The sequence below is a fragment of the Stenella coeruleoalba genome (genome assembly GCF_951394435.1).
Source record: "Stenella coeruleoalba genome assembly, chromosome: 9".
Lineage (NCBI taxonomy): Eukaryota > Metazoa > Chordata > Mammalia > Artiodactyla > Delphinidae > Stenella > Stenella coeruleoalba.
Window position 1 is genome coordinate 30,578,349 of NC_137155.1, and position 22,619 is coordinate 30,600,967.

General features: G+C 36.0%; 1 protein-coding gene across 4 annotated transcripts in view; it reads left to right on the top strand.

Annotated features, from left to right (window-relative positions):
- HYCC1 (hyccin PI4KA lipid kinase complex subunit 1) overlaps positions 1–22,619 on the top strand; it is an 81,425-nt gene that overhangs the window by 14,405 nt on the left and 44,401 nt on the right. For all 4 annotated transcript variants that reach the window (XR_013829716.1, XR_013829717.1, XM_079931365.1 and 1 more), the window contains exon 2: positions 20,607–20,685. Coding sequence is in view for 2 of the 4 variants with exons in the window: in XM_079931365.1 (XP_079787491.1) it covers positions 20,635–20,685 (51 nt within the window). In the remaining 2 variants the exon portion in view is untranslated. The remainder of the gene's footprint in view (positions 1–20,606; positions 20,686–22,619) is intronic.

Here is a 22,619-nt window from a genome sequence, read left to right on the forward strand (position 1 = left end):
AGAAAACTCTAACTTTCTTGAATAGTTAAATTTTAATAGGGAAAGCCTTTTCTTCTTTGGTACAACTGTTAATATCTTTTAGAACGGTTTGTTTTTGTTTGTTTGGTTTTTTTTTTTTTTTTGTCTGTGTTGGGTCTTCGTTGCTGCGCGCAGCTTTCTCTAGTTGCGGCGAGCGGGGGCTACTCATCATTGAGGTGCGTGGGCTTCTCATTGTGGTGCCTTTTGTTGCAGAGCATGGGCTCTAGGTGCACGGGCTTCAGTAGTTGTGGTGCACGGGCTTAGTGGCTCCACTGCATGTGGGATCTTCCTGGACCAGGGATCGAACCTGTGTCCCCTGCATTGGCAGGTGGATTCTTAACCACTGCACCACCAGGGAAGTCGTAGAACAGTTCTAACAATAGTTTAGGAAGCACTGCCTAAACTATTTATACTGTGTTTACCTGGTTTAGTGAATTAATAAGGATAGTGATCTTTTTATTTTCCCCAGTTATTTGTACTCTACAATAACAATATGATGTATAGTTGGAAGGAGCCAGGAGTTTGGGATTCTAGTAGAATTTCTGTTAACTACCTAGGAGAGTGATCTTGTATTTAGCCTGTATATGTGCCTTTTAAAAGTAACAAAATAAATGAGGAAAATGACTGTAAACAGCTGGTTATATGAAAGATTTGTCATTGAAATAACTTGCTTGTTAGATTTGACTTTTTTTCAGCCTTAGTACCAACTGTCATACAACCAGCCTTGCAAATAAGTTATAGGAATAGGAGCTATGTTCCTGATCAAGTCCCTGATATCAAATTCATTATAGAAATAGTCACTAACAAACCTACAGAAGCTTTGAGAAATCTGGTTAAAAATAATTCCTTGACAAGTTCAAATTCTGTACATGGTTAAGAAGTTGAGGTTTGGGTTTCTTTTTTTTTTTAACATACTTAATTTAGATTACTTTGTCACATTCTGATGTTTGTAGCCTAACTTAAATAAAAAATAATAAAATCTATCCTCAAATAGAGATCATTTTTAACATACAGAAATCTGTTGCATTTCTTTACACTAACAATGAAATATCAGAAAGGGAAAGTTAAAAAAAATTCATTTTAAAATTGCACAGGAATTTTAAGGAATCTTTTCCTTAAAAGATTTTATTTTATGAAAAGATTTTATTTTATGAAAAGATTCCTCCTTAAGGAATCTTTTCATAAAATAACATTTCATAATCTTTTCATAAAATAACATTTTATGAAACTTTTTTCATTTCACCTGCATTGCCAACATCTCTTCATATCGTATCCATAGCAGCAAACTTTAATACTTGCACGTTTGAAATGTTTGAAATGTAAAATATGATTTGCCTACTGAATGGCAAAATTCGTATAGGTAAAATTAAATTGGGAATTAATGTTGAGGTAGAATAAAAAAATTAACTGTCATGTGGGACAGTTATTTATAATTAATATGATTGTCTGTCTAGAGTATTTCAGATAATAGACTGAAGAACTATTGGAACTTTGGATAAATATTTCAGTAGGATTATTAGAAATGAAATAAACCAAATGCATAGGAAAACAATGGCTTTCCTAAATACTTGAAATAAGCAGTTACAATTAAAAAGAAAAAAACGTAAAGTGTAATAAAAAGAGCTCATTTATAATAGCAGTATAAATTAAACCCTATTAGATAACAAAATGCACAAGTAACCTTAGACCCAGCAATGTTCTTTCTTGAATCTGTCCTATAGAAGTACTTGCAGAAATACAAGAAAATTTGTCACAGCATTGTTCAAATAGAAAAATTGGAAAAAAACGTTTTAAAGGGCTGGAAAAATTTCAAAAAAGGGAAATACGTGTAACTTAATAGATTTAGCTAAAATTGTAATAGTCAGTGTTTTTTTTCCCCACAAAAACCTGATTTCTCTGAATGTGTCCTATGGTGTTTTAGTTATCTGTTACTGTGTAACAAATTACCCCAAAACCAAGTGGCTTAAAAATAACAAAGATGTATTTTTCTCATGATTTTATGGGTTGACTGGGTTCAGCTGGCAGTTTTGCCTTTGCATGGCTAAAAGCAGTCTAGCTGAAATCACTGTGCAGCTGCATTCATGTGGGAGCTTGGCTGTGTCTGAAATCCCCAAGATGGCCTCTCATCCTCCAAGGCCTTTCTTCACATGGCTTCTCATTCACATGTCTATCCCTGAGCTTTTACAGCATGGTGGCTACCTTCTAAAAGGGTATTTCAAGAGGACATGCCTGAGATGCAAACTTCTATTAAGCCTCTGCTGGCATCACGTTTGGTAAAGGCCACTGGTCAAAACAGGTCACATTGCCGAGCCCAGCATCAGTGTGGGAGAGGACTACACAAAGGTGTAAATGGTAGGAAGGGTTGTTTGTTGAAGGCCATAAATATAATAGTAATAGTCTACCTCACGTGAAGAAAAATGTCCAGGATATAGTAGATGGAGAAAGATCAAGTCTCTGTGTAGAGTGATTGCATTTTAGGGGGGAGAGGGGAAATCAAAACACAAATTGACCATCATATCATATCAGTTGGAATGCAGAAGCAGTTATAAAGATCCAACTGTGTTCTATTCAGCCAAGACATTAAAGAAATTTGCAAAAATGTGAAACAGAACCACTCTTCTCAATAATTTTTTTGTTTAGGGATTATTAAAAATAAGAATATGTTGATATATAATAGGTTTATTATTGTAATAAAATTTAAAATTTTATCATTAAAAATTTCAAATATGATTGAAATGTCAGTAAATATATCCACCATAAACAAGACCTCTTTGGGGTTCTCAATAATTTTTAAGAATAAGGAGTTTTGAGAACTGCTGATTATATATTGATAGTATATGCATAGAAAAAAATTTGAAATAATACAAAATAGTACAACAGTGCTTTCCTTTGAAGAGTGAGATAGCAACAGTGAGATGGATGAACATTTCTTTTAATTATGTGGAAAAGATTTAAGTGTAGCAATGAAAGAAAACTCCAGTAAAGAAAAATATTAGTGGAGGTGGGAGATTAATGTTCTATGAAAGTGTTTATACTTTTTTGGTTTATTTTCTTAAAGGAAATCTTGTAATTTTTTTATAGTTTTATAATAAGCAGAACTGTGTTTTACACTCTACATTGTTGATTTTGTGTATTTTGCCTAATTTTATCATGATTCTAGTACTTGTAATTATTCCTGTAGAAAATATAGGGTGCTGTCTTGATTCATTTTCCCCCTCAGCTATGCTTCTCCCTTCCTTTGTCATCTGGATTACAGCCTCCTGTGAACACAGATCATATTTTACTGTTCTTTTCAAAGTAATAGAAACACTTTGTATTATACTCAGTAGGCACTCAAGGGCTTGTTGAATTATTAACGTTGCAATTTGAATATATAGTAATATTGATTTTTTGCACGTATAAAAATATTAAGTGAGTTATACACATGATCGATTCTCATCCTATGTCTGTTTTTGCCTAGTCCTGTTCTTTTTTGTTCCGACTCTGACCCTGCCTGCCCTACAGTCTGGGTAAATTGTATGAACTAGACAGGGGATGTGTAACTAATTTGTATCAACTTGAGTTCCTGGTCTAGTGAATATGTAAAAAGCAGTACTGATCACTATACTACTTACTTATTACTTATACAATAATCATGTCAATGAATGGTATTGAGGTAATTTTTGTAGTTTGAAACTTTTATAATCTGTCAACATAAACTTTACAATTTGTGTCTTAGTCATCATGGTTTCATGGACTTTGATTTACTGAAGTAATACTTGAATCATTCAGCATATACTGTAATTATATTTTATAAAAGACGCTACAAACATTTTGGAAAATCTTATTTCAGCCAATAATTGCTCTTGTAGATTTATACCCAATATTAAATTTGAAATAACTCAATTTCTGATACTTCTGTTTTTAAAGAAATGCATAACTTAGTCGACTCTTTAGAATTCTTGTAAAATTCTAGTAATATTTTCTAAGTCAAGGTCAATCAATCAATCTTTAAACCAATCAATCAGGCGATGCTGTTGTGGCTTATAGATGCAGTGCCATAGTTCTCTCCTGACAGTTTTCCTTGCTACCCATATACTTCATCAGCCTAGGCTCTGAGTTTTTCCTGGGTAGGTTGTAAAAAACAGGAGTAAAAGGAAGATATAGTAGAGAAGAAAAGCATACAGACTTGGAGGTTGGAGTGGCATGATGCATTTTGGAGAATAGCAGTAAGTAAAATTTAGATAGGTAAATTATGGCTGTATTATAAGGGGAGCTTGAGGTAGAAGATCTGATATGTATGATGTGGAAAAGTGTCATAGTATGTTTCAGGAGAAAATCAGTGTTTCAGGAAGATTAGTTTGGCAGTAATGCATATGGTGTCCTGGAGAAGAAACAGAAGCAGGAAGGCTGTGTGAACTGAGCCTGCAGAGGCAATAAAGACCCAGACTGAGGGTGTAGCTATAGAGATGGAGAGCAGATGGCAAATTTGACAGGCATTATGAAGAATGAAATTTATTCTTTTACTCAACAAATATTTATTAAATACTTGACTGTATATATTTATGCTTCTAATATCTGGACTGAACTTGGCCTATAATTACAATTTTAAGCTTTAAAATTATGTACACTGGTGGTGAAGTTCTTACTATTCTCTTTTCTGGTGATTTGTAATTTTAAAAATAGTTAATCTAGATCTTTCTAAAATGAAGAGTAAACACTTCTTAATCTTCCAAAATAATTTGTACTTTATTTGATTAACAAATTGAAACCAGCTACTTAATTATACATATAAGAAATCCTCTGGCAAGCAAGTGGAAGTTCTTAAACAGAGGGCTTTATTTTTTAAGAAAGCTTGCATTTATATTTGTGAACAATTAAGAATGTTCTAGTGCATGGAATTCCCTGGTGGTCCAGTGGTTAGGACTCCGAGCTCTCACTTTTGAGGGCCCGGGTTCAAGAGGTTCAGTTCCTGGTCGGGGAACTAAGATCCCACAAGCCAAGCAGTGCGCCCCCCACCCAAAAAAAAAAAAAGAATGTTCTAGTGCATAAAAAAGTCTTTTCATTGCAGTCTTATAATGCCAGCTATCACTTTTAGCATCTTGTTAGTATGATTTCTACATCAAGCAATGCTTAAAATAGGTTGTTGGTTTAAAACAAACTGAAAAGTACTTTGATTTCGAGGTCATTTTCTCTGGTTAAAGCCAATAACAAAAGTAGGTATGAATCCACTCAAAGAGCCACATTAATCATTCTTATAAGATAAAGATTTTCCTTAAATTATGTTGATAACACATAATAGTTTGCATATTGGAATATAAGTATGAGGGCAGAGTGAGGCAACGGAGGTGAATCTTCATGTTATAAATAATTTATACCTTAGTGTGTTGATGAGAAAGACTGGAAAATTTCAATTTTAATGGTATTGTCTTCATTGACAACGAGCAAAGTAATTTTTTCTTCTTACTGTCATAACTGTAAGTATACTGCCTATAGCATTGCTTTTTTTTTTTCCCTATTAGATCCCAATGAAAGCCCTGGCTTTTAATGCTTTCATTCTGTTGGAACTAATATTTTGCTTTCTGTGTTGTCTTCCTGGACAGTCATAAGATTCATTGTTGTAATTCTTGTATACTTTTATTAATTTTTTCCTTTATATTTCTCCTGTTATCTATTTCCAAGATTTCTATTTCATTGGCTGATCTGGAACCTTCCTCAGCATAGGCCCCTATTCTTTCTTCATTCTAAACATTGAAAATGCCCAGCAATACCATTACTGGACATATACCCTGAGAAAACCATAATTCAGAAAGAGACGTGTACCACAATGTGCATTGCAGCACTATTTACAATAGCCAGGACATGGAAGCAACATAAGTGTCCATTGACAGATGAATGGATAAAGAAGATGTGGCACATATATACAATGGAATATTACTCAGCCATAAAAAGAAACGAAATTGAGTTATTTTTAGTGAGGTAGATGGACCTGGAGTCTGTCATACAAAGTGAAGTAAGTCAGAAAGAGAAAAACAAATACTGTATGCTAACACATATGTATGGAATCTAAAAAAAAAATGGTTCTGAAGAACTTAGGGGCAGGACAGGAATAAAGACGCAGACGTAGAGAATGGGCTTGAGGACACAGGGAGGGGGAAGGGTAAGCTGGGACGAAGTGAGAGAGTGGCACTGACATATATACACTACCACATGTAAAATAGATAGCTAGTGGGAAGCAGTTGCATAGCACAGGGAGATCAGCTCAGTGCTTTGTGACCACCTAGAGGGGTGGGATAGAGAGGGTGGGAGGGAGACACAAGAGGGAGGAGATATGGGGATATATGTATACATATAGCTGATTCACTTTGTTATACAGCAGAAACTAACACAACATTGTAAAGCAGTTATACTCCAATAAAGATGTTAAAAAAATAAACATTGAAAATGGATTATTATCATGGATATTTACTTAGTTTGGGGCCTCCTGTACTTAACCTGTGTCCACTTTGGGGAAAGTCTTTTATTGTCATTACACTAATAATTGCTTATACATGGATAGCTTACGACACATCTCTAGCTTTGTTTCCTTACTTTTTCTCTAGTCCAAATTTCTTGCTTTCAGGATCACTTTTATTGCATGCTATGATGTCAGCTACCATGGAGGGCTAATTAACAAGGTAAATGTTATATTAAACACACAGAATGTAATTCAGGGCCCAAGCTAGCAAAGATTCAAAGGTTTGCTCACTTTTTCATTCACTGAGCAAATGTTTATGTATCTATTAAGTGTGAGTCAGTTTAAAAAGGCTAAATTGTAACTTAGATTTTTAAGAATTGATTGGATAAGTATAAGATAGGAGTGACCTAGTTTGGAAGCAGTTTGTATGAAAAAAGTCTTGGGGTTTAGCTGACTGCAAGCATAATATCTCTTTCTGTGAGACTTGATTACAAAGGAAAGTAAAAAAAAAATTTAGGTTTCCCTGATTGAAATGTTGTGTCCTTGTATTCAGCTTGTTAGATTTCTCCTGGGATATTATATCTATAGTAGATACTAGATATGTTTACCATTCCTGCTCATGCAAAGCCCCTTTGAAATAAACCTGCATCTATATTCGTCTGTATCTTTGATTTCAACTGTAGGACCAAGGGGAGATATCTGTCCAAAGAATGGGTAGTCTTCAGGCTGGCCAATTTCCAGGGTGGCTAGTTGAGTTGTTGTCATGATCAAAATAAGGAACTGGTACAATCAGATTTATTTGAAGAATTTAGATTTGGGAAATTGAGAAATGCAGATTTGGTGCAGAGGAGAGTGTGTGTCTGGAGCAGAAAGGTCGTGATAATTAGGACTAGAATAACCATAATGGGACATAGGCAGGATGAGTAAGTTAGAAAGGCATTCAGCAAATGAAGAATGGAACATCAACACTATGAAAGCAACCTATATTCATCCTATGCTTTGAGATGTGGGAATTGGACATATGGCTTTTGTGGTCTTTTGCATATATCCCTTTCTGTAACATTAAGATGGTACATTGTTGTAACAGTTTACTAAACTTTCTTTTGAATAATTAATTTTTATATATGGATGCAGGATGAGCAGGGATTTTAAGAGTTTTCTAGATTATCTATCAATTTTCATGAGATATTACTTATAAAATCCTGGACAGATGAAAAATCTATCATAATCTTAAAGAAGTTTGGAAATTGTATGTTTTCTCTCAGTAGCCTATTTTATATTGAGGTTTCCAATAATAAGGGTTATTAATTATTTTATCAAACCTGAATCCCTTATTGTATCATTTAAATTGAAATTTTTTATTAGTGTCAAAATTGCAAAGATCTATACTATAAAGAAGAATATCAAGGTGAAACTTCATTTTTTTAAACTGAAAATTTAAATGAAAGCATTTGACATCTCAGGAAAATTCTGAGGTGCTGGCCTCAGGATATGTACAAACTAAGATTGTTTATACCTAATGAATAAAAACAACTTTTTTTCTTAAACATCTTTATTGGAGTATAATTGTTTACATTGTTGTGTTAGTTGCTGCTATATAACAAAGTGAATCAGCTATATGTATACATACATCCCCATATCCCCTCCCTCTTGCGTCTCCCACCCTCTATCCCACCCCTCTAGGTGGTCACAAAGCACAAGCTGATCTCCCTGTGCTATTAAAAGCAACTTTTATATAATATAGTAAGAACTGTGAAGGTTACTGTGATAAGTTGGCTCCGTTGATTAAACATAGCATTTAAGATAGGATGATTATTAGTCAGTGAGTTTTGTTTTGCTTTGTAGCTATGGACTTCTCCAAACTTTGAATTGTAGCCAACCGTATCACAATGTCTGCCATTATTAACAGTAGGATCAGGCAAAAAATATATATATCAGCAGAATGTAAACACATTTATTAGACATTCATAGATTATATCCTATTAATAATAGGTTTAACTACAAGTTTTCAGAGAAAAATCTAATTCCTTGATGGCAGGGATCATGTCTTGAAAAATCTAATATTCTCTGATAGGAGTTAGCACACTGCCTTGCACTAAAAAGTTATGTCCTACATGTTTGATTAAGATAGGTGTTATGGTTATCTGTTGATGCCTAACAAACCATCCCCAAACTTAGTGGCTTCAAACAGCAAATATTTTTGATCTCTCACAAATCTGAGGCTGACTAGATTTAGCATGGCAGATCTTCTACTTCATGTTGTCAGCTGAAGCTACAGTCATCTGGAGGCTTGGCTTGGTTGGAATATCCAAAATGGCTCAGTCTTGTGGCTGGTACTTGGTACTGACTCTTAGCTGGTAGCTCAGCAGGGCCCTCAGTTCTTTTCCATGCAACCTTTCATGATGGTGTGGGCTTCTTACAGTATGGTGTTAGGATTCTAAACACATGAAAGTGGAAGCTGCAGATTTCCTAAGGCCTGGCCTCCGAAGTTTCACTGCATTGTGTTCACTGCATTCTTTTGGTGAAAGCAGCACGTGGGGCTAGTCCAGATATCAAAGTGTTTTTTTCCTCACTTGTATTATTTAAATTCAAATCAGATATCCTTTCCCTGGACAAAAGGTTCTTTTGAAGTCCTGGAGGATTTGAAAAGAATAGAAAGATAGAAATGAGAAATGAGAAGAGGGATTGCTACCTTTCTTCTAATTGTCCTCCCTTTTCCAAAAGGAACACACTGGCCTGGTTGCCGTAATACATTGGTATCTCAACATGATTTTATTTGTCCTTGGGGTAGGCAAAAGATATTGAATGCAAAAAACATTTCACATAGTAAAAATCTCTGCTCTATTTTTAATAACCAGACACTTGTTTGTGACTTATGGGGAAAATAGGCCTAAGTTATGGGTCTTTGGAAAGATTTCTCACACCTCTTCTACTGACTTATAAATTATATTCCTTCTCCCTGTGCCCTGAGAGGAAACTTTATTCATTTGAGGACTCAAGTAGGCAATGAGGCAATCAGTAGCACTTCTTTTCAAGCACCAGCACAGGTACCCTCCTGTTTCATAGGGCTCTCCAGTTGAGTGGTCATTTTCTAAGCAGTAAAATCACTAAGATTAAATTAATTTTATTCTGTAACATAATCTGAACATTTCCTTCTGCTCTGTTTTCCTGAAATTCAGCTAGGAATCTTGGTAATCTTCTGGTGGCACTTAATTTACTGCAATGGCCCCATTTTGTAGGACAGAAGTTTAAAACTTTGTGATGTGTCACAATCCATTTATAGAAATTTGTTTGTTCTTTAGATTTATAGAAACTTGATTTTCATGACATATAAAGCAAATGGTTTTAAAAGATTCAGAAGTGATTTATAGTTAATACTTCATGATGCAAGGGATGATGTGAAATAATAGTGAAAATATTTTTTAGAGTTTTACAGTGAAAGTTATAAGTACATTTATTTCTTTTTATGTTCTTCCTTAATTGGATAAGAGTAAAACATTTATAAGTTATATGTTTTTTGTGACAACATTTTTATGATATGCTTTCTGGAAAGCTTGAGGAATTCAGGAATCATTATTAGGGTTAAAATTAAAATATAATGTGGGGGACTGAAGAAAAAGACATTAGATTTAGAAAGGTTTTATGACATACTGAAAATATAAAAAATTAATTTCACACATTACTAACTCTGCTTGTGAAATACTGCATAGAATCCTAGAGAGCTTTCTAATATAATTTTAAGTACTCTGTTCCAAGATATATTTGAGAAAAATAGGAAGTTAGATACACAGCAGGAAATACCTATTTTAATTTTGTTCCTTTTGCCTATGAGAAGAATAAAGATTTTTTTTAATGTGAGAGTATATGTTGAATATTGCTTGAGAGATCTAATTAGGTTTATAAAGCTTTAAAGTTATGTAATCAAGACTTTGCCATAAATGTTAACAGATTACATATTAGATATGAAATGTGGGGGTGGGACAGCAACTGTAGAGAGTCTCTTGCTGAGCGCTGGTGGAGAGAAAAAGGTTTTAAATCACGGTTTCAATTTTGTGGTCATTTTGCTTCTTGTCCTCCCTAGTCTTTAGTGGTACCTATAGTCATAACTTATTCACCATGGAACCCAGGTCTAATGGAAAGAAAATTTTTTTACAGGGTCACAGTGTGTGGTAAGGACAAAGAAAAACTTCTGTAAACTGACACACACTATTGGTTTTTCATCTTCTATTTCTCTAGCTACTTATACTACATTTTATAAAATTCCATTAACCTCTTCCTCATATAATGCATTAATATTTCAGGTCCCATTTTTAATCTTTGTACATTTTCTATTTTTCTTAAGATACTTTTCCTTTTTTGAAATTTATAAAAACTTGTCATCTGAGGGAATTTTTAAGTTTTACCATATTTAGATTTGTTTTGAACTGGCTTGACTTGGTAATTTAAAATTACATGAATGCCAGTTGAAATTTTCACTTTTTGTAATTTTATGGTATAGTTTAATATTTCTGTGAAATTACACATGTAATTAAAAATATTTCTACATTGTACTGAAGATTTTTGACTCCATGTAAAGACAACTAAAATGCTTGAGTATATTACTGTTCTTAAAGAAAACACAACTAATGATAAGTTAACTAATGATTTGAATTTTCATTCATGTTTATAATTCAGTACTGTAATTATTTTCCTTTTTTAACTTACAACAACAACTAGATAAGAAATCTCTTTATAAATTAGTCTCTTTGTCACCTCAGTTTAGTGCAGAGAATAAGTTATAATGGAAAAGAATTTGCCCCTTAGGGTTAAGAAGCCCTTGTGTAATCAAGTATTATGAAAGTTACTGAAATCGAAGCTTTAATGAAGAATGGTATAGAATGTTATCAAAAGACATGAATATCTTTGAAGTGATCTTAATCCCACTGTTGGAAGGTGCTTTCAGATTACACTTGTGGCAGATAATATACTACGTTACTTTATATATGGGAAAATAAATTTACGTTTAAAAATTAGAAATGTACTAATTTTCATTTCAGATCTGCTCTCCACAGTGGCTGGTGTCTTTCTACATTATTGCTTATTCATGGATAGTTTTACAACATATCTCTAGCTCTGATTCCTTACTTTTTCTCTAGTACAAAATTCCTTGCTTTCAGGATCACTTTTATTGCATGCTATGATGTCAGCTACCATGGAGGGCTAATTAACAAGGTAAATGTTATATTAAACACAGAGAATGTAATTCAGGGCCCAAGCTAGCAAAGGTTCAAAGGTTTGCTAACTTTTTCATTCACTGAGCAAATGTTTATGTATCTATTAAGTGTGAGTCAATTTAAAAAGGCGAAATTGTAACTTAGATTTTAAAGAATAGATTAGATAATAAGTACAAGATAGGAGTAACCTGGTTTGGAAGCAATTTGTATGAGAAAAGTTTTTGGATTTAGCTGACTCCAAGCGTAATATGAGCTCTTTCTGTGAGACTTGATTTACTGATACAAGAAACTCAACTAACCCTAAGCAGGATAAATTCAAAGAAAAACACACCTAGATTTATCATAGGCTGCTGAAAACCAAAAATGAAGAGAAAGCTTCATATAAGAAGATTTAGGCGTCATATAAGCTTATTTCAGATACCTCATGGCACGCATACATTAGATGATTCACTAGAAGAGCTCACAGGATTCAGGCAGTTAACACTCACAATGCTTTATTACACTGAAAGCATGTAAAGCTGAATCAGTAAAGGAAAAAGATGCATCAGGTAGAGTCAGGAGGAAACCAGGCACAAGCTTTCAAAGTCCTCCCTCATAGCGATCACATGGGACACACTTCTTCTCCTGAAGTGAACTGCAGCAACACACGCAAAGTATTGCTGACCAACTCACTGAAGCTGACATAAAAAGAAATAGAAGAATTTTAATAGCTCTACATCTATTAGAGAAATTGAATTCTTTGGGTAGGCAATCATTTCTTCAATGGGGCACAGAAAATACTAATCATGAAAGAAAAAATGGTAAATTGGACTTCATCAAAATTAAACCCTTCTGTTATTTAAAAAATACCATTAAGGAACCAAGATGGTGAAGTAGAAGTATGTGCTCTCACTCCCTCTTGCGAGAACACCAGAATCACAACTAGCTGCTGGACGGTCATCGACAGGAGGACGTTGGAACTCACCAGAAATGATACCCCACATCCAAAGACAAAGGAGAAGCCACAATGAGATGGTAGGAGGGGTGCAATCACAGTAAAATCAAATCCCATAACTGCTGGGTTGGTGACTCACAGAGTGGAGAACACTTACACCACAGAAGTCCACCCACTGGAGTGAAGGTTCTGAGACCCACGTCAGGCTTCCCAACCTGGGGGTTCAGCAACGGGAGGAGGAATTCCTAAAGAATCAGACTTTGAAGCCTAGTGGGATTTGATTGCAGGTTGTCGACAGGACTGGGGGAAACAGAGATTCCACTCTTGGAGGGCACACACAAAGTAGTGTGCACCTCGGGACCCAGGGGAAGGAGCAGTGACCCCATAGGACACTGAACCAGACCTACCTGCTAGTGTTGGAGGGTCTCCTGCAGAGGTGGGAGGTGGCTGTGGCTAACTGTGGGGACAAAGACACTGGCAGCCGAAGTTCTGGGAAGTACTCCTTGCTGTGAGCCCTCCGAGAGTCCGCCATTAGGCTCACGAAAGAGCCCAGGTAGGCTCCAGTGTTGGGTTGCCTCAGGCCAAACAAACAACAGGGAGGGAACCCAGCCCCACCCATGAGCAGTTAAGCGGATTAAAGTTTCACTGAGCTCTGCCCACCAGAGCAACACCCAGCTCTACCCACCACCAGTCCCTCCCATCAGGAAACTTGCACAAGCCTCTTAGATAGCCTCATCCACCAGAGGGCAGACAGCAGAAGCAAGAAGAACTACAATCCTGCAGCCTGTGGAACAAAAACCACATCCACAGAAAGAGAGACAAGATGAAAAGGCAGAGGGCTATGTACCAGATGAAGGAACAAGATTAAACCCCAGAAAAACAACTAAATGAAGTGGAGATAGGCAACCTTCCAGAAAAAGAATTCAGAATAATGATAATGAAGATGATCCAGGACCTCGGAAAAAGAATGGAGGCAAAGATCGAGAAGATGCAAGAAATGTTTAACAAAGACCTAGAAGAATTAAAGAACAAACAAACAGAAGTGAACAATATGATAACTGAAATGAAAACTACACTAGAAGGAATCAATAGCAGAATAATTGAGGCAGAAGAACGGATAAGTGACCTGGAAGACAGAATGGTGGAATTCACTGCTGTGGAAAAGAATAAAGGAAAAAGAATGAAAAGAAATGAAGACAGCCTAAGAGACCTCTGGGACAACATTAAACACACGAACATTTGCATTATAGGGGTCCCAGAAGGAGAAGAGAGAGAGAAAGGACCAGAGAAAATATTTGAAGAGATTATAGTCGAAAACTTCCCTAACATGGGAAAGGAAATAGCCACCCAAGTCCAGGAAGTGCAGAGAGTCCCATACAGGATAAACCCAAGGAGAAACACGCTGAGACACATAGTAATCAAATTGGCAAAAATTAAAGACAAAGAAAAACTATTGAAAGCAGCAAGGGAAAAACGACAAATAACATACAAGGGAACTCCCATAAGGTTAACAGCTGATTTCTCAGCAGAAACTCTACAAACCAGAAGGGAGTGGCATGATCTACTTAAAGTGTTGAAAGGGAAGAACCTACGACCAAGATTACTGTACCTGGCAATGATCTCATTCAGATTAGGCGGAGAAATCAAAAGCTTTACAGACAAAAGCTAAGAGAATTCAGCACTACCAAACCAGCTCTACAACAAATGCTAAAGGAACTTCTCTTAGTGGGAAGCACAAGGGAAGAAAAGGACCTACAAAAACAAACCCAAAACAATTAAGAAAATGGTCATAGGAACATACATATTGATAATTACCTTAAACGTGAATGGATTAAATGCTCCAACCAAAAGACACAGGCTGGCTGAATGGATACAAAAACAAGACCCATGTACATGCTGTCTACAAGTGACCCACTTCAGACCTAGGGACACATACAGACTGAAAGTGAGGGGATGGAAAAACATATTCCATGCAAATGGAAATCAAAAGAAAGCTGGAGTAGCAATACTCATATCAGATAAAATAGTTTTTAAAATAAAGAATGTTACAAGAGACAAGGAAGGACACTGCATAATGATCAAGGGATCAATCCAAGAAGAAGATATAACAATTATAAATATATATGAACCCAACATAGGAGCACCTCAATACATAGGGCAACTGCTAACAGCTATAAAAGAGGAAATTGACAGTAACACAATAATAGTGGGGGACTTTAACACCTCACTTACACCAATGGACAGATCATCCAAAATGAAAATAAATAAGGAAACAGAAGCTTTAAATGACACAATAGACCAGCTAGATTTAATTGATATTTATAGGACATTCCATCCAAAAACAGTAGATTACACTTTCTTCTCAAGTGCGCAGGGAACATTCTCCAGGATAGATCACATCTTGGGTCACAAATCAAGCCTCAGTAAATTTAAGAAAACTGAAATCATATCAAGCATCTTTTCTGACCACAATGCTATGAGATTAGAAATGAATTACAGGGAAAAAACATAAAAAATGATATATGCATAGATGTATGTGTAGAACTGTACACTTAAAATGTGTACATTTTATTGTGTATAAATTATACCTCAAAGTTGATTTCTAAAAACTAAAAAAAAAATGTTGTGAGGGGAGGTAGGAATTAAAAACAAGCATACAACTCTTTTGAGAAGTTTGAGTATAAAACAAAAGCAGAGAAATGTGGAAATAGCTGAAGAGGAAATAAGGTTGAGAGTTTTTTAGGGGGAGTGAGTTAGTAGAGAGGGAGAAATTTAATTAGGGAGAGAAGGAGGCTCGTTGGAGCAATTTCTTTAGGTAGACAAGAAAGGTTGGTTGTGGTGTGTAATTCAAAGGATTGACTGCAGATAGGATCATGGACAGTTCATTTATAGTTAACAGAAGGGAAGATGGAGTATAAAGATACAGATGCTTTAAGATTGGTAGACATTTGGGAGTTTGTGGAAGTTCTCTTCTGATTGGTCAGTGAAGTAGGAATTAAAATCATCAGCTGAGAGTAGGAATGGGGAGATGGTTTTGGAGTTTTGAGGATCAGGTAGAATGCACGAAACAATTAAATAGGACAGTAGCAAAGTGAATGGACTATGGGGAGGAGGACACTGCATGATTACCAGGCGGCAGTAAGAACTCGAGTCAGGTTCCTGGTCATAAGTTTTAGGTGTTGTTTTAGTTGTTTTCTCCACCTTGTTCAGCTGCATGGGTGCTCACATGGACTAGGTGGAGAGTTGGATTTTACCAAAATTATATTTTTGCTAAAGGAGTAAAACTAGTAAGAGCAAAGGAGTTGAGGGAGCATATTTAAAATGGTGATTATAATTGACTAAAGAATTTGAAATGGGTAAGGAGAGAAAGGAGAAGGTTGGAAGGTGACATTAGATTCATGTATGGTCAAAACGTTTTGGGGTCTGAGTACATAAAAGTGTGTGCCGAAAAGATAAGAGGAACAATCAGAGTGGGTAATGACAAGGACTAGGGTAATGGTTCTCCAAGTATCATCTTGAGACCTCTCGGGGTCCTGAAGACCCTTTCATGGTGTCTGCAAGCTCAAAACTATTTTCATAATAATGAAAATATGAGTAGACTGTGGCTACATGATAAGTGATGACTAATGAAATATGTGCTCATGTGTTCTTGTGCTTTTAAATTTTGTTTTGTTTTTGAATACAGTAAATGTCAATTGGATTAGATCCTAGAACAGAAATACATCAGAGCCTCAATAATGTTTTAAACAATTTTAGATTTATAGAAAATTTTCAAAGATAGTACAAAGAATTCCTGTATACCCCAAACCCAGTTTCAGTTTCTCCTAATGTCATCTTATATTACCATTGTACATTTGTCATTACTATTACTTTGCTATTAACTAAATTTCAGACTTTTTTTTTTATTACTATCTCTTTTCTTTTCTAGGATCCAATCCAGGAGACCATATTGCATTTAGTTGTTATGTCACCTTAGTCTCTCTGGTCTGCGAGTCTCTCAGCATTTTAAATTTTTCATGACCTTTTAGTTTTGAGGAATATAGGTCAGATATTTTGTAAAACATTCCTCAAATTGAGTTTCTTCTAATGTTTGTATCATGATTATACTGGGTTTATGGCTTTTTAGAGGTAAGGTGCCCTTCTCATCATATCAAGGGTACATGATATTCACATGACATCATGGGTGATGTTAACCTTGATCAAGGCAGTGTTTATCAGATTTCTACACTATAAAGTTACTGTTTTCCTCTTTCCATACTCTCTTCTTAGGAAGGAAATCACTATGTCCAGCCCATTCTCACTGGGGAGGCGGCAGAGACTAAACTCCTCCTAGAGGGGGAAATACCTATATATATTATTTGGAATTCTTCTGAAAAAAAGATTTGTCTCTTATTCTCTAACATTTATTTATTTGTTTAGTCATTTTATTTATATCAATATGGACTCATGTATATTTATTTTATACTTTGGGTAATAATTCACTACTACGTTATTTGTTCTGTTGCTCAAATTGTTCCAACTTTGACCATTGGGTGTTCTTTCAGGTTGGCTCAATATTTAAAAGTGTAAATGTTTGGTCTAGTTCATGGTAATAGGATTGAGTTGCTGAGGCAGGGAAGAAGACAGTATTGTTGTAGGAGATTTTTAGGAATTCAGAGTTCAGGGAGTGAGAAGGAAGAGTAGTTTCAAAACATGACAGTGAGCCAGAGCTAAAATCATCTAGAAATGAAAGGGAGGAATTGAATGATAGATGACAGCTTCATGAGTTTCGGAACAGCGTTGGGTGGATGGTTCGAGGGGAGAGAGGGAGAATGATCTGAAATGGTAATATTACCTCTAGGGCCAGTGGTTTCTTCCAGGGCTATGAGAGGAAAAGCAGTCCTCTTTGAGAAGATTGCAGGGAAAGCAGTGTCTTCAGAGAAGAGTCAGGCTTCTTGTTAGAACAAGAAGAAAGTGATAGTGAGAGAACTGTTGAAGATATAGAGGATTTTGCTGGTAACAGATTGTCAATTCCAGAAGGCACAGTGAAAGAGAACCTCCTTCCAGTATTAGGGTGGAATAGGAGATGAAGGTAAAATAGAGGGCCTGCAAAGAGTTACGAAGATCAGTGTGCAAGGGCTGAGTGTAACCTGGGAGCTGTAGTTTCTTGTGGTTCCTGACATCAACAGCGGGGAAGGGAAAATGACTTTAGTCCTGGTGGAGGCAGGTAGTGGTGGTGAGGCTGTGAAAGTTTCTGGGGGGTGCTGTTTTGAGGTCTCCCTTTTGAGCTCTGCAGAGGAAGGCAAAGAAGTATGGAGAGGGACAATTTTACTGAGTATTCATGTGAACTCAGTTATGCAATTGAGGGCTTCTATTTGATCTCTATCAAGTGAATGATAAGAGGCCTGGAGCTGTCTGGTGTTACTAATGTATAGTATATACACAGAAAACTGCACAAAACATAAGTGTTCAGCTTGATGAATTTTCACTAAATGAACACACCTGTGTAACCAGCACTTCGATCAAGAAACATAATATTACCAGAACCCAAGAATTAACTGCCTCAAGAGCAACCACTCTTCTGATTTTTAACAAAATTGATTAATTTTGCCTGTTCTGGAAGTTTATATAAATGCAATTGTATAGCAGTACTCTTGTTTGCCTTCCTTTTCCCAATATTGTGACATTGATGTAGTTATAGTTTGCTTATTGTCGTTGTGTAGAACTCCATGTATGATATACTATAATTTATCCATCCTACTCTTGATGTACACTTGGTCTCTTTCTAGTTTTTGACTGTTTACAAAAACTGCTGCTGTGAATGTTCCTGAACATATCTTTCAGAGACATACATTCACATTTCTGTAAGATATATATATATATTTAAAATTAATTTATTTTCGGCTGTGTTGGATCTTTGTTGCTGCACGTGGGTTTTCTCTAGTTGCAGCAAGCGGGGGCTACTTTTCATTGCAGTGGCTTCTCTTTGTTGCGGAGCATGGGCTCTAGGCTCACAGGCTTCAGTAGTTGTGGCACGTGGGCTCTGTAGTTGTGGCTCACGGGCTTTAGACTGCAGGCTCAGTAGTTGTGGCGCACGGGCTTATTGCTCCTTGGCATGTGGGATCTTCCTGGACCAGGGCTCGAACCCGTATCCCCTGCATCGGCAGGCGGACTCTCAACCACTGTGTGACCAGGGAAGCCCAAAAAGGGCTATTTTTTATCCTGAAAAAATAAAATGCATATCTCTCAAGTAATTCTTCATGTATGAATAAATGAATTAGTGAATATATATTTTTTTCTTAACCATTTTTTTAAATGGAAATTAGACAACAGAAACATTAGAATGTATTCTTTGCAAGAACCTGTGTTGTTCATTATGAAGTATCTGTATACTTTGATAGACAGCTGAGTAGAGGCTATACAAGTTGATATTCTTTGATAATAATATTGCATAGTAATAACACTTTTATTGCAAGGTACTGTAATAAGTGCTTTTATTTACATTTTTTCATTTAATTCTCACAATAATCCATTGAAAGTAGGTACTGTGGTTAGCCCTATTTCGTGAATGAAAAAAGTAAGGCAAATAACCTGCCCAAGGTTATACTATAAGTAAGAATAGAATCAGGATTCAGTTTCTGTCAATTCTGTCCCGGTTTCTACTACATGATAATGCTGATTAAAATTAAGAAGGCTAATGCAGGGTTTGTGCCTGACTTAGGCTAATGCAGGTTAGGAAATTCAGCTAGAGCTAATAAAGTTTCCCCTCAAGAAACAGTTTTTAAGTTCATTCTCCTATAGATGGATGGGTGAAGAAAACTACATTGTACTTTGACAGAAGTTTTGCTTGAGATAAATTTGTTTTGCATTTCCTTTAGCTTCCTTTTTTCTTATTTATACTTAAGTAAATTCCAATCTTATGAATAACTATTGTTAAGACTAAGGTCATTATCTTGGATATTACCACTTTTACTTCTGTTTTATGACTATTAAGCTTTCAGGGAACCAAGTGGCTTGCCTAGATAGATTGTTACTGTAGTAAAGAACTGAAATATAAGCAGATTAAATTAATGCTTTCTATAAAGTTAGTTTTGGATGCACGTCTTCTTATATTTTCAGTTTTAAAATGTTTTTCGCAGTTTTCTTTTTTTTAATGAATTTATGTATTAACTTATTTATTTTTGGCTGTGTTGGGTCTTCGCTGCTGTGTGCAGGCTTTCTCTGGTTGCGGCGAGTGGGGGCTACTCTTCCTTGCGGTGCGCGGGCTTCTCATTGCGGTGGCTTCTCTCATTGCGGAGCACGCGCTCTAGGCGCGGGGGCTTCAGTAGTTGGGGCACGCAGTAGTTGTGGCACAAGGGCTTAGTCGCTCCGCGGTATGTGTGATCTTCCTGGGTCAGGGATCGAACCCGTGTCCCCTGCATTGGCAAGCAGATTCTTAACCACTGCAGCATGAGGGAAGTCCCTCTACAGTTTTCTTAAGATGCATTATCTACTTGGAATTATTTAATTGAAACTAGGGGAAAATGTCCAGTATGTTTTGCAGCTGGTATTACTAAAAGCTGAATGAAAAATTGCAGAGCCAATTTCATCATGTTATGATATTTATACTTTTGTCAAAATTGTTGCTTTTTTTTTTTTTTTTTTGTGGTATGCGGGCCTCTCACTGTTGTGGCCTCTCCCGTTGTGGAGCACAAGCTCTGGACGCGCAGGCTCAGCGGCCGTGGCTCATGGGCCCAGCCGCTCCGCGGCATGTGGGATCTTCCCGGACCAGGGCACGAACCTGTGTCCCCTGCATCGGCAGGTGGACTCTCAACCACTGCGCCACCAGGGAAGCCCAAATTGTTGCATTTTAATGCTTGTTTGTGCACATTGGTTTTGAAATGAACCCAGTAATTTATGTTTGAAACTGCTTTAATTTCACAAGTAACAAAGTAGCTAAATTTTATAGGATTACTTCTATTCTTGGTAATCTGACTATAAAGAAAATATATTCAAAATTTTAACATTTTTCTATGTTAATTTTCAGGTTGAAGGTTTAGAACAGATGTGGAAAGATGTTCACTTCAGAGAAAGGGGTTGTGGAGGAATGGTTGTCAGAGTTTAAGGTAATATTTACTGTTTTAATATAATAGTTATATTCCAGAGAAGTTGTGTCTGTGGTTTAAATTCCAGTGACTTTTTTTTTTTAATGGCTAAAAAGCTAAATATCTGTGGAAGCAAAACAATGTTCCAAAAAATCTTATTAGGGGATTATTTACACATAGTAATCTTTCCTAGGAAATTGACTCCTTTTTTCACCAAGTAGTTTAGTTTGTTTTCTCCCTTTTATGGCAACACCACAAAGAATGGTTAAAGTCTCTGAAAGTTGATGTCATTCTCTCCAACCAGCATGAAAGATTCACTGTTGAAATGTTTCTCCCAATTTGGGGGGCACTGGGAGTGGGCAGATCAACGATGAGGAGGAGATGGGAAGATATTTGCCCAACTTTCTATCAGTGCATCTTTCTCTAGTTGGCTAACCCAGTGCCTATATAAGCGGTATATAACTCTTGGTTAGTTGATGAAGAAAAATAAAACTCTGTTTTCTTGTCTCATGAACTCTTCTTTATGATAGTTAAAATAGTGTTCCTTTAACCAGTTAAGTAACTTCTTTTTGTCCCCTGGGTCTTGTTGTTACACATAGTTATGTGAGCTTCCTGATCATGAACCACAGGAAGGAAGGGTTTGGGCTGAAATTGTCATTTTTTGTCCAGCCAAGTTAGCCCAAGGCCTCGGACAAAAGTCAGACTTATTGGCTTGTTTCAGTGAGGCAGACTATACAATAGGTACCCTGTAGGCATCTCACCAAACAAAGGAAAAAATAAAATTGTTATAGGATTTTCAGAAAAGGTGAAATTTAAACGAAACAGTATTTTGATAGACTCAAAACAAAGCAGAGCTATGTGTAATGGGGTTAAAATCTGACCTGGACTGTGAAGTGGACCCAGGGTCATGTTGTCTTGGGAACTACAAAGTTAACATCTGTGTGGAATGTTCGGTTCAGAAACCCCTTATCTGAAGCCTGCTTCTCTGTGTCTAGGTGACTTAGATCCTCCTGCCAAGAGTGGGATGTTTCATTCTTAACCGATATATGTTTAAATGACAAAGTTCTTGATATCTATGATTTTAGATTACAAGGCTTCTCACTAAGTAAGAATACAGTAGTCATTCAAAAATGGAGGTTATGACACTTTTTAACTGCAGTATGTCCTTGAGAGAAGCAATGTTTCCTGTTAATTTTGTAGCTGGCCTTACCTGTCGTTTTCTCATCCTGATGAATGACAAAGGTTTTCATTTTCTCAGCTTTTATAGTCATGAATTGAATATCTTTCTATGGATCCCGTAACTCATCATAAAGTGATGTAGTTATACATGCACTTATAAAAGGGCACTGTATATAGTATACATATTTTAATAGTTTGATTAAATCTGGTATGTGCCTTTTTTTCTTACATATGTTGTCTTTGTGTTTTTAAGCTTTTTTCCTGCTTCAAGAGTGTTTAATATGGTTCATTACCATGATTTTTTTTTTTTGGCAAGTTGATTAAAATTGTCAAGTTTAACAGTTGAATACTACTTCTAGGGCATCCTTATATTAATGATGAAGTAAAATTTGCAAAAGCAATTAGAGCCAGTTAGCCGTTCTTTACTATGGGAGTTGTGTCAAGAAGGCTCGATAAAGGATGTGAGGCTTAGGGGAGGATCAACTATTAAGGCAAATAACTGAAAATCATGACTAATTCTCTTCCCTTCCCATCTTTTTGTTTATTTCTTTCCCTTCCTGCGAAGGAAACTTTTCCTTGAGAGGAGGGGAGTAAGATCCTGGGCCCCATGAAATAAAAGGTTATTTAACTTTCCCCTAACGCGCCAAAATTAAATTTACCCAATTTTCAATCAATTTGACATAACAAATGATTTAAATTATTGTCAAGTATAAGGGAAGATATTTCCTATTCCTTGGTTAATTTGGTAGGCATTTCTGAAAATTATTTTGAATTGT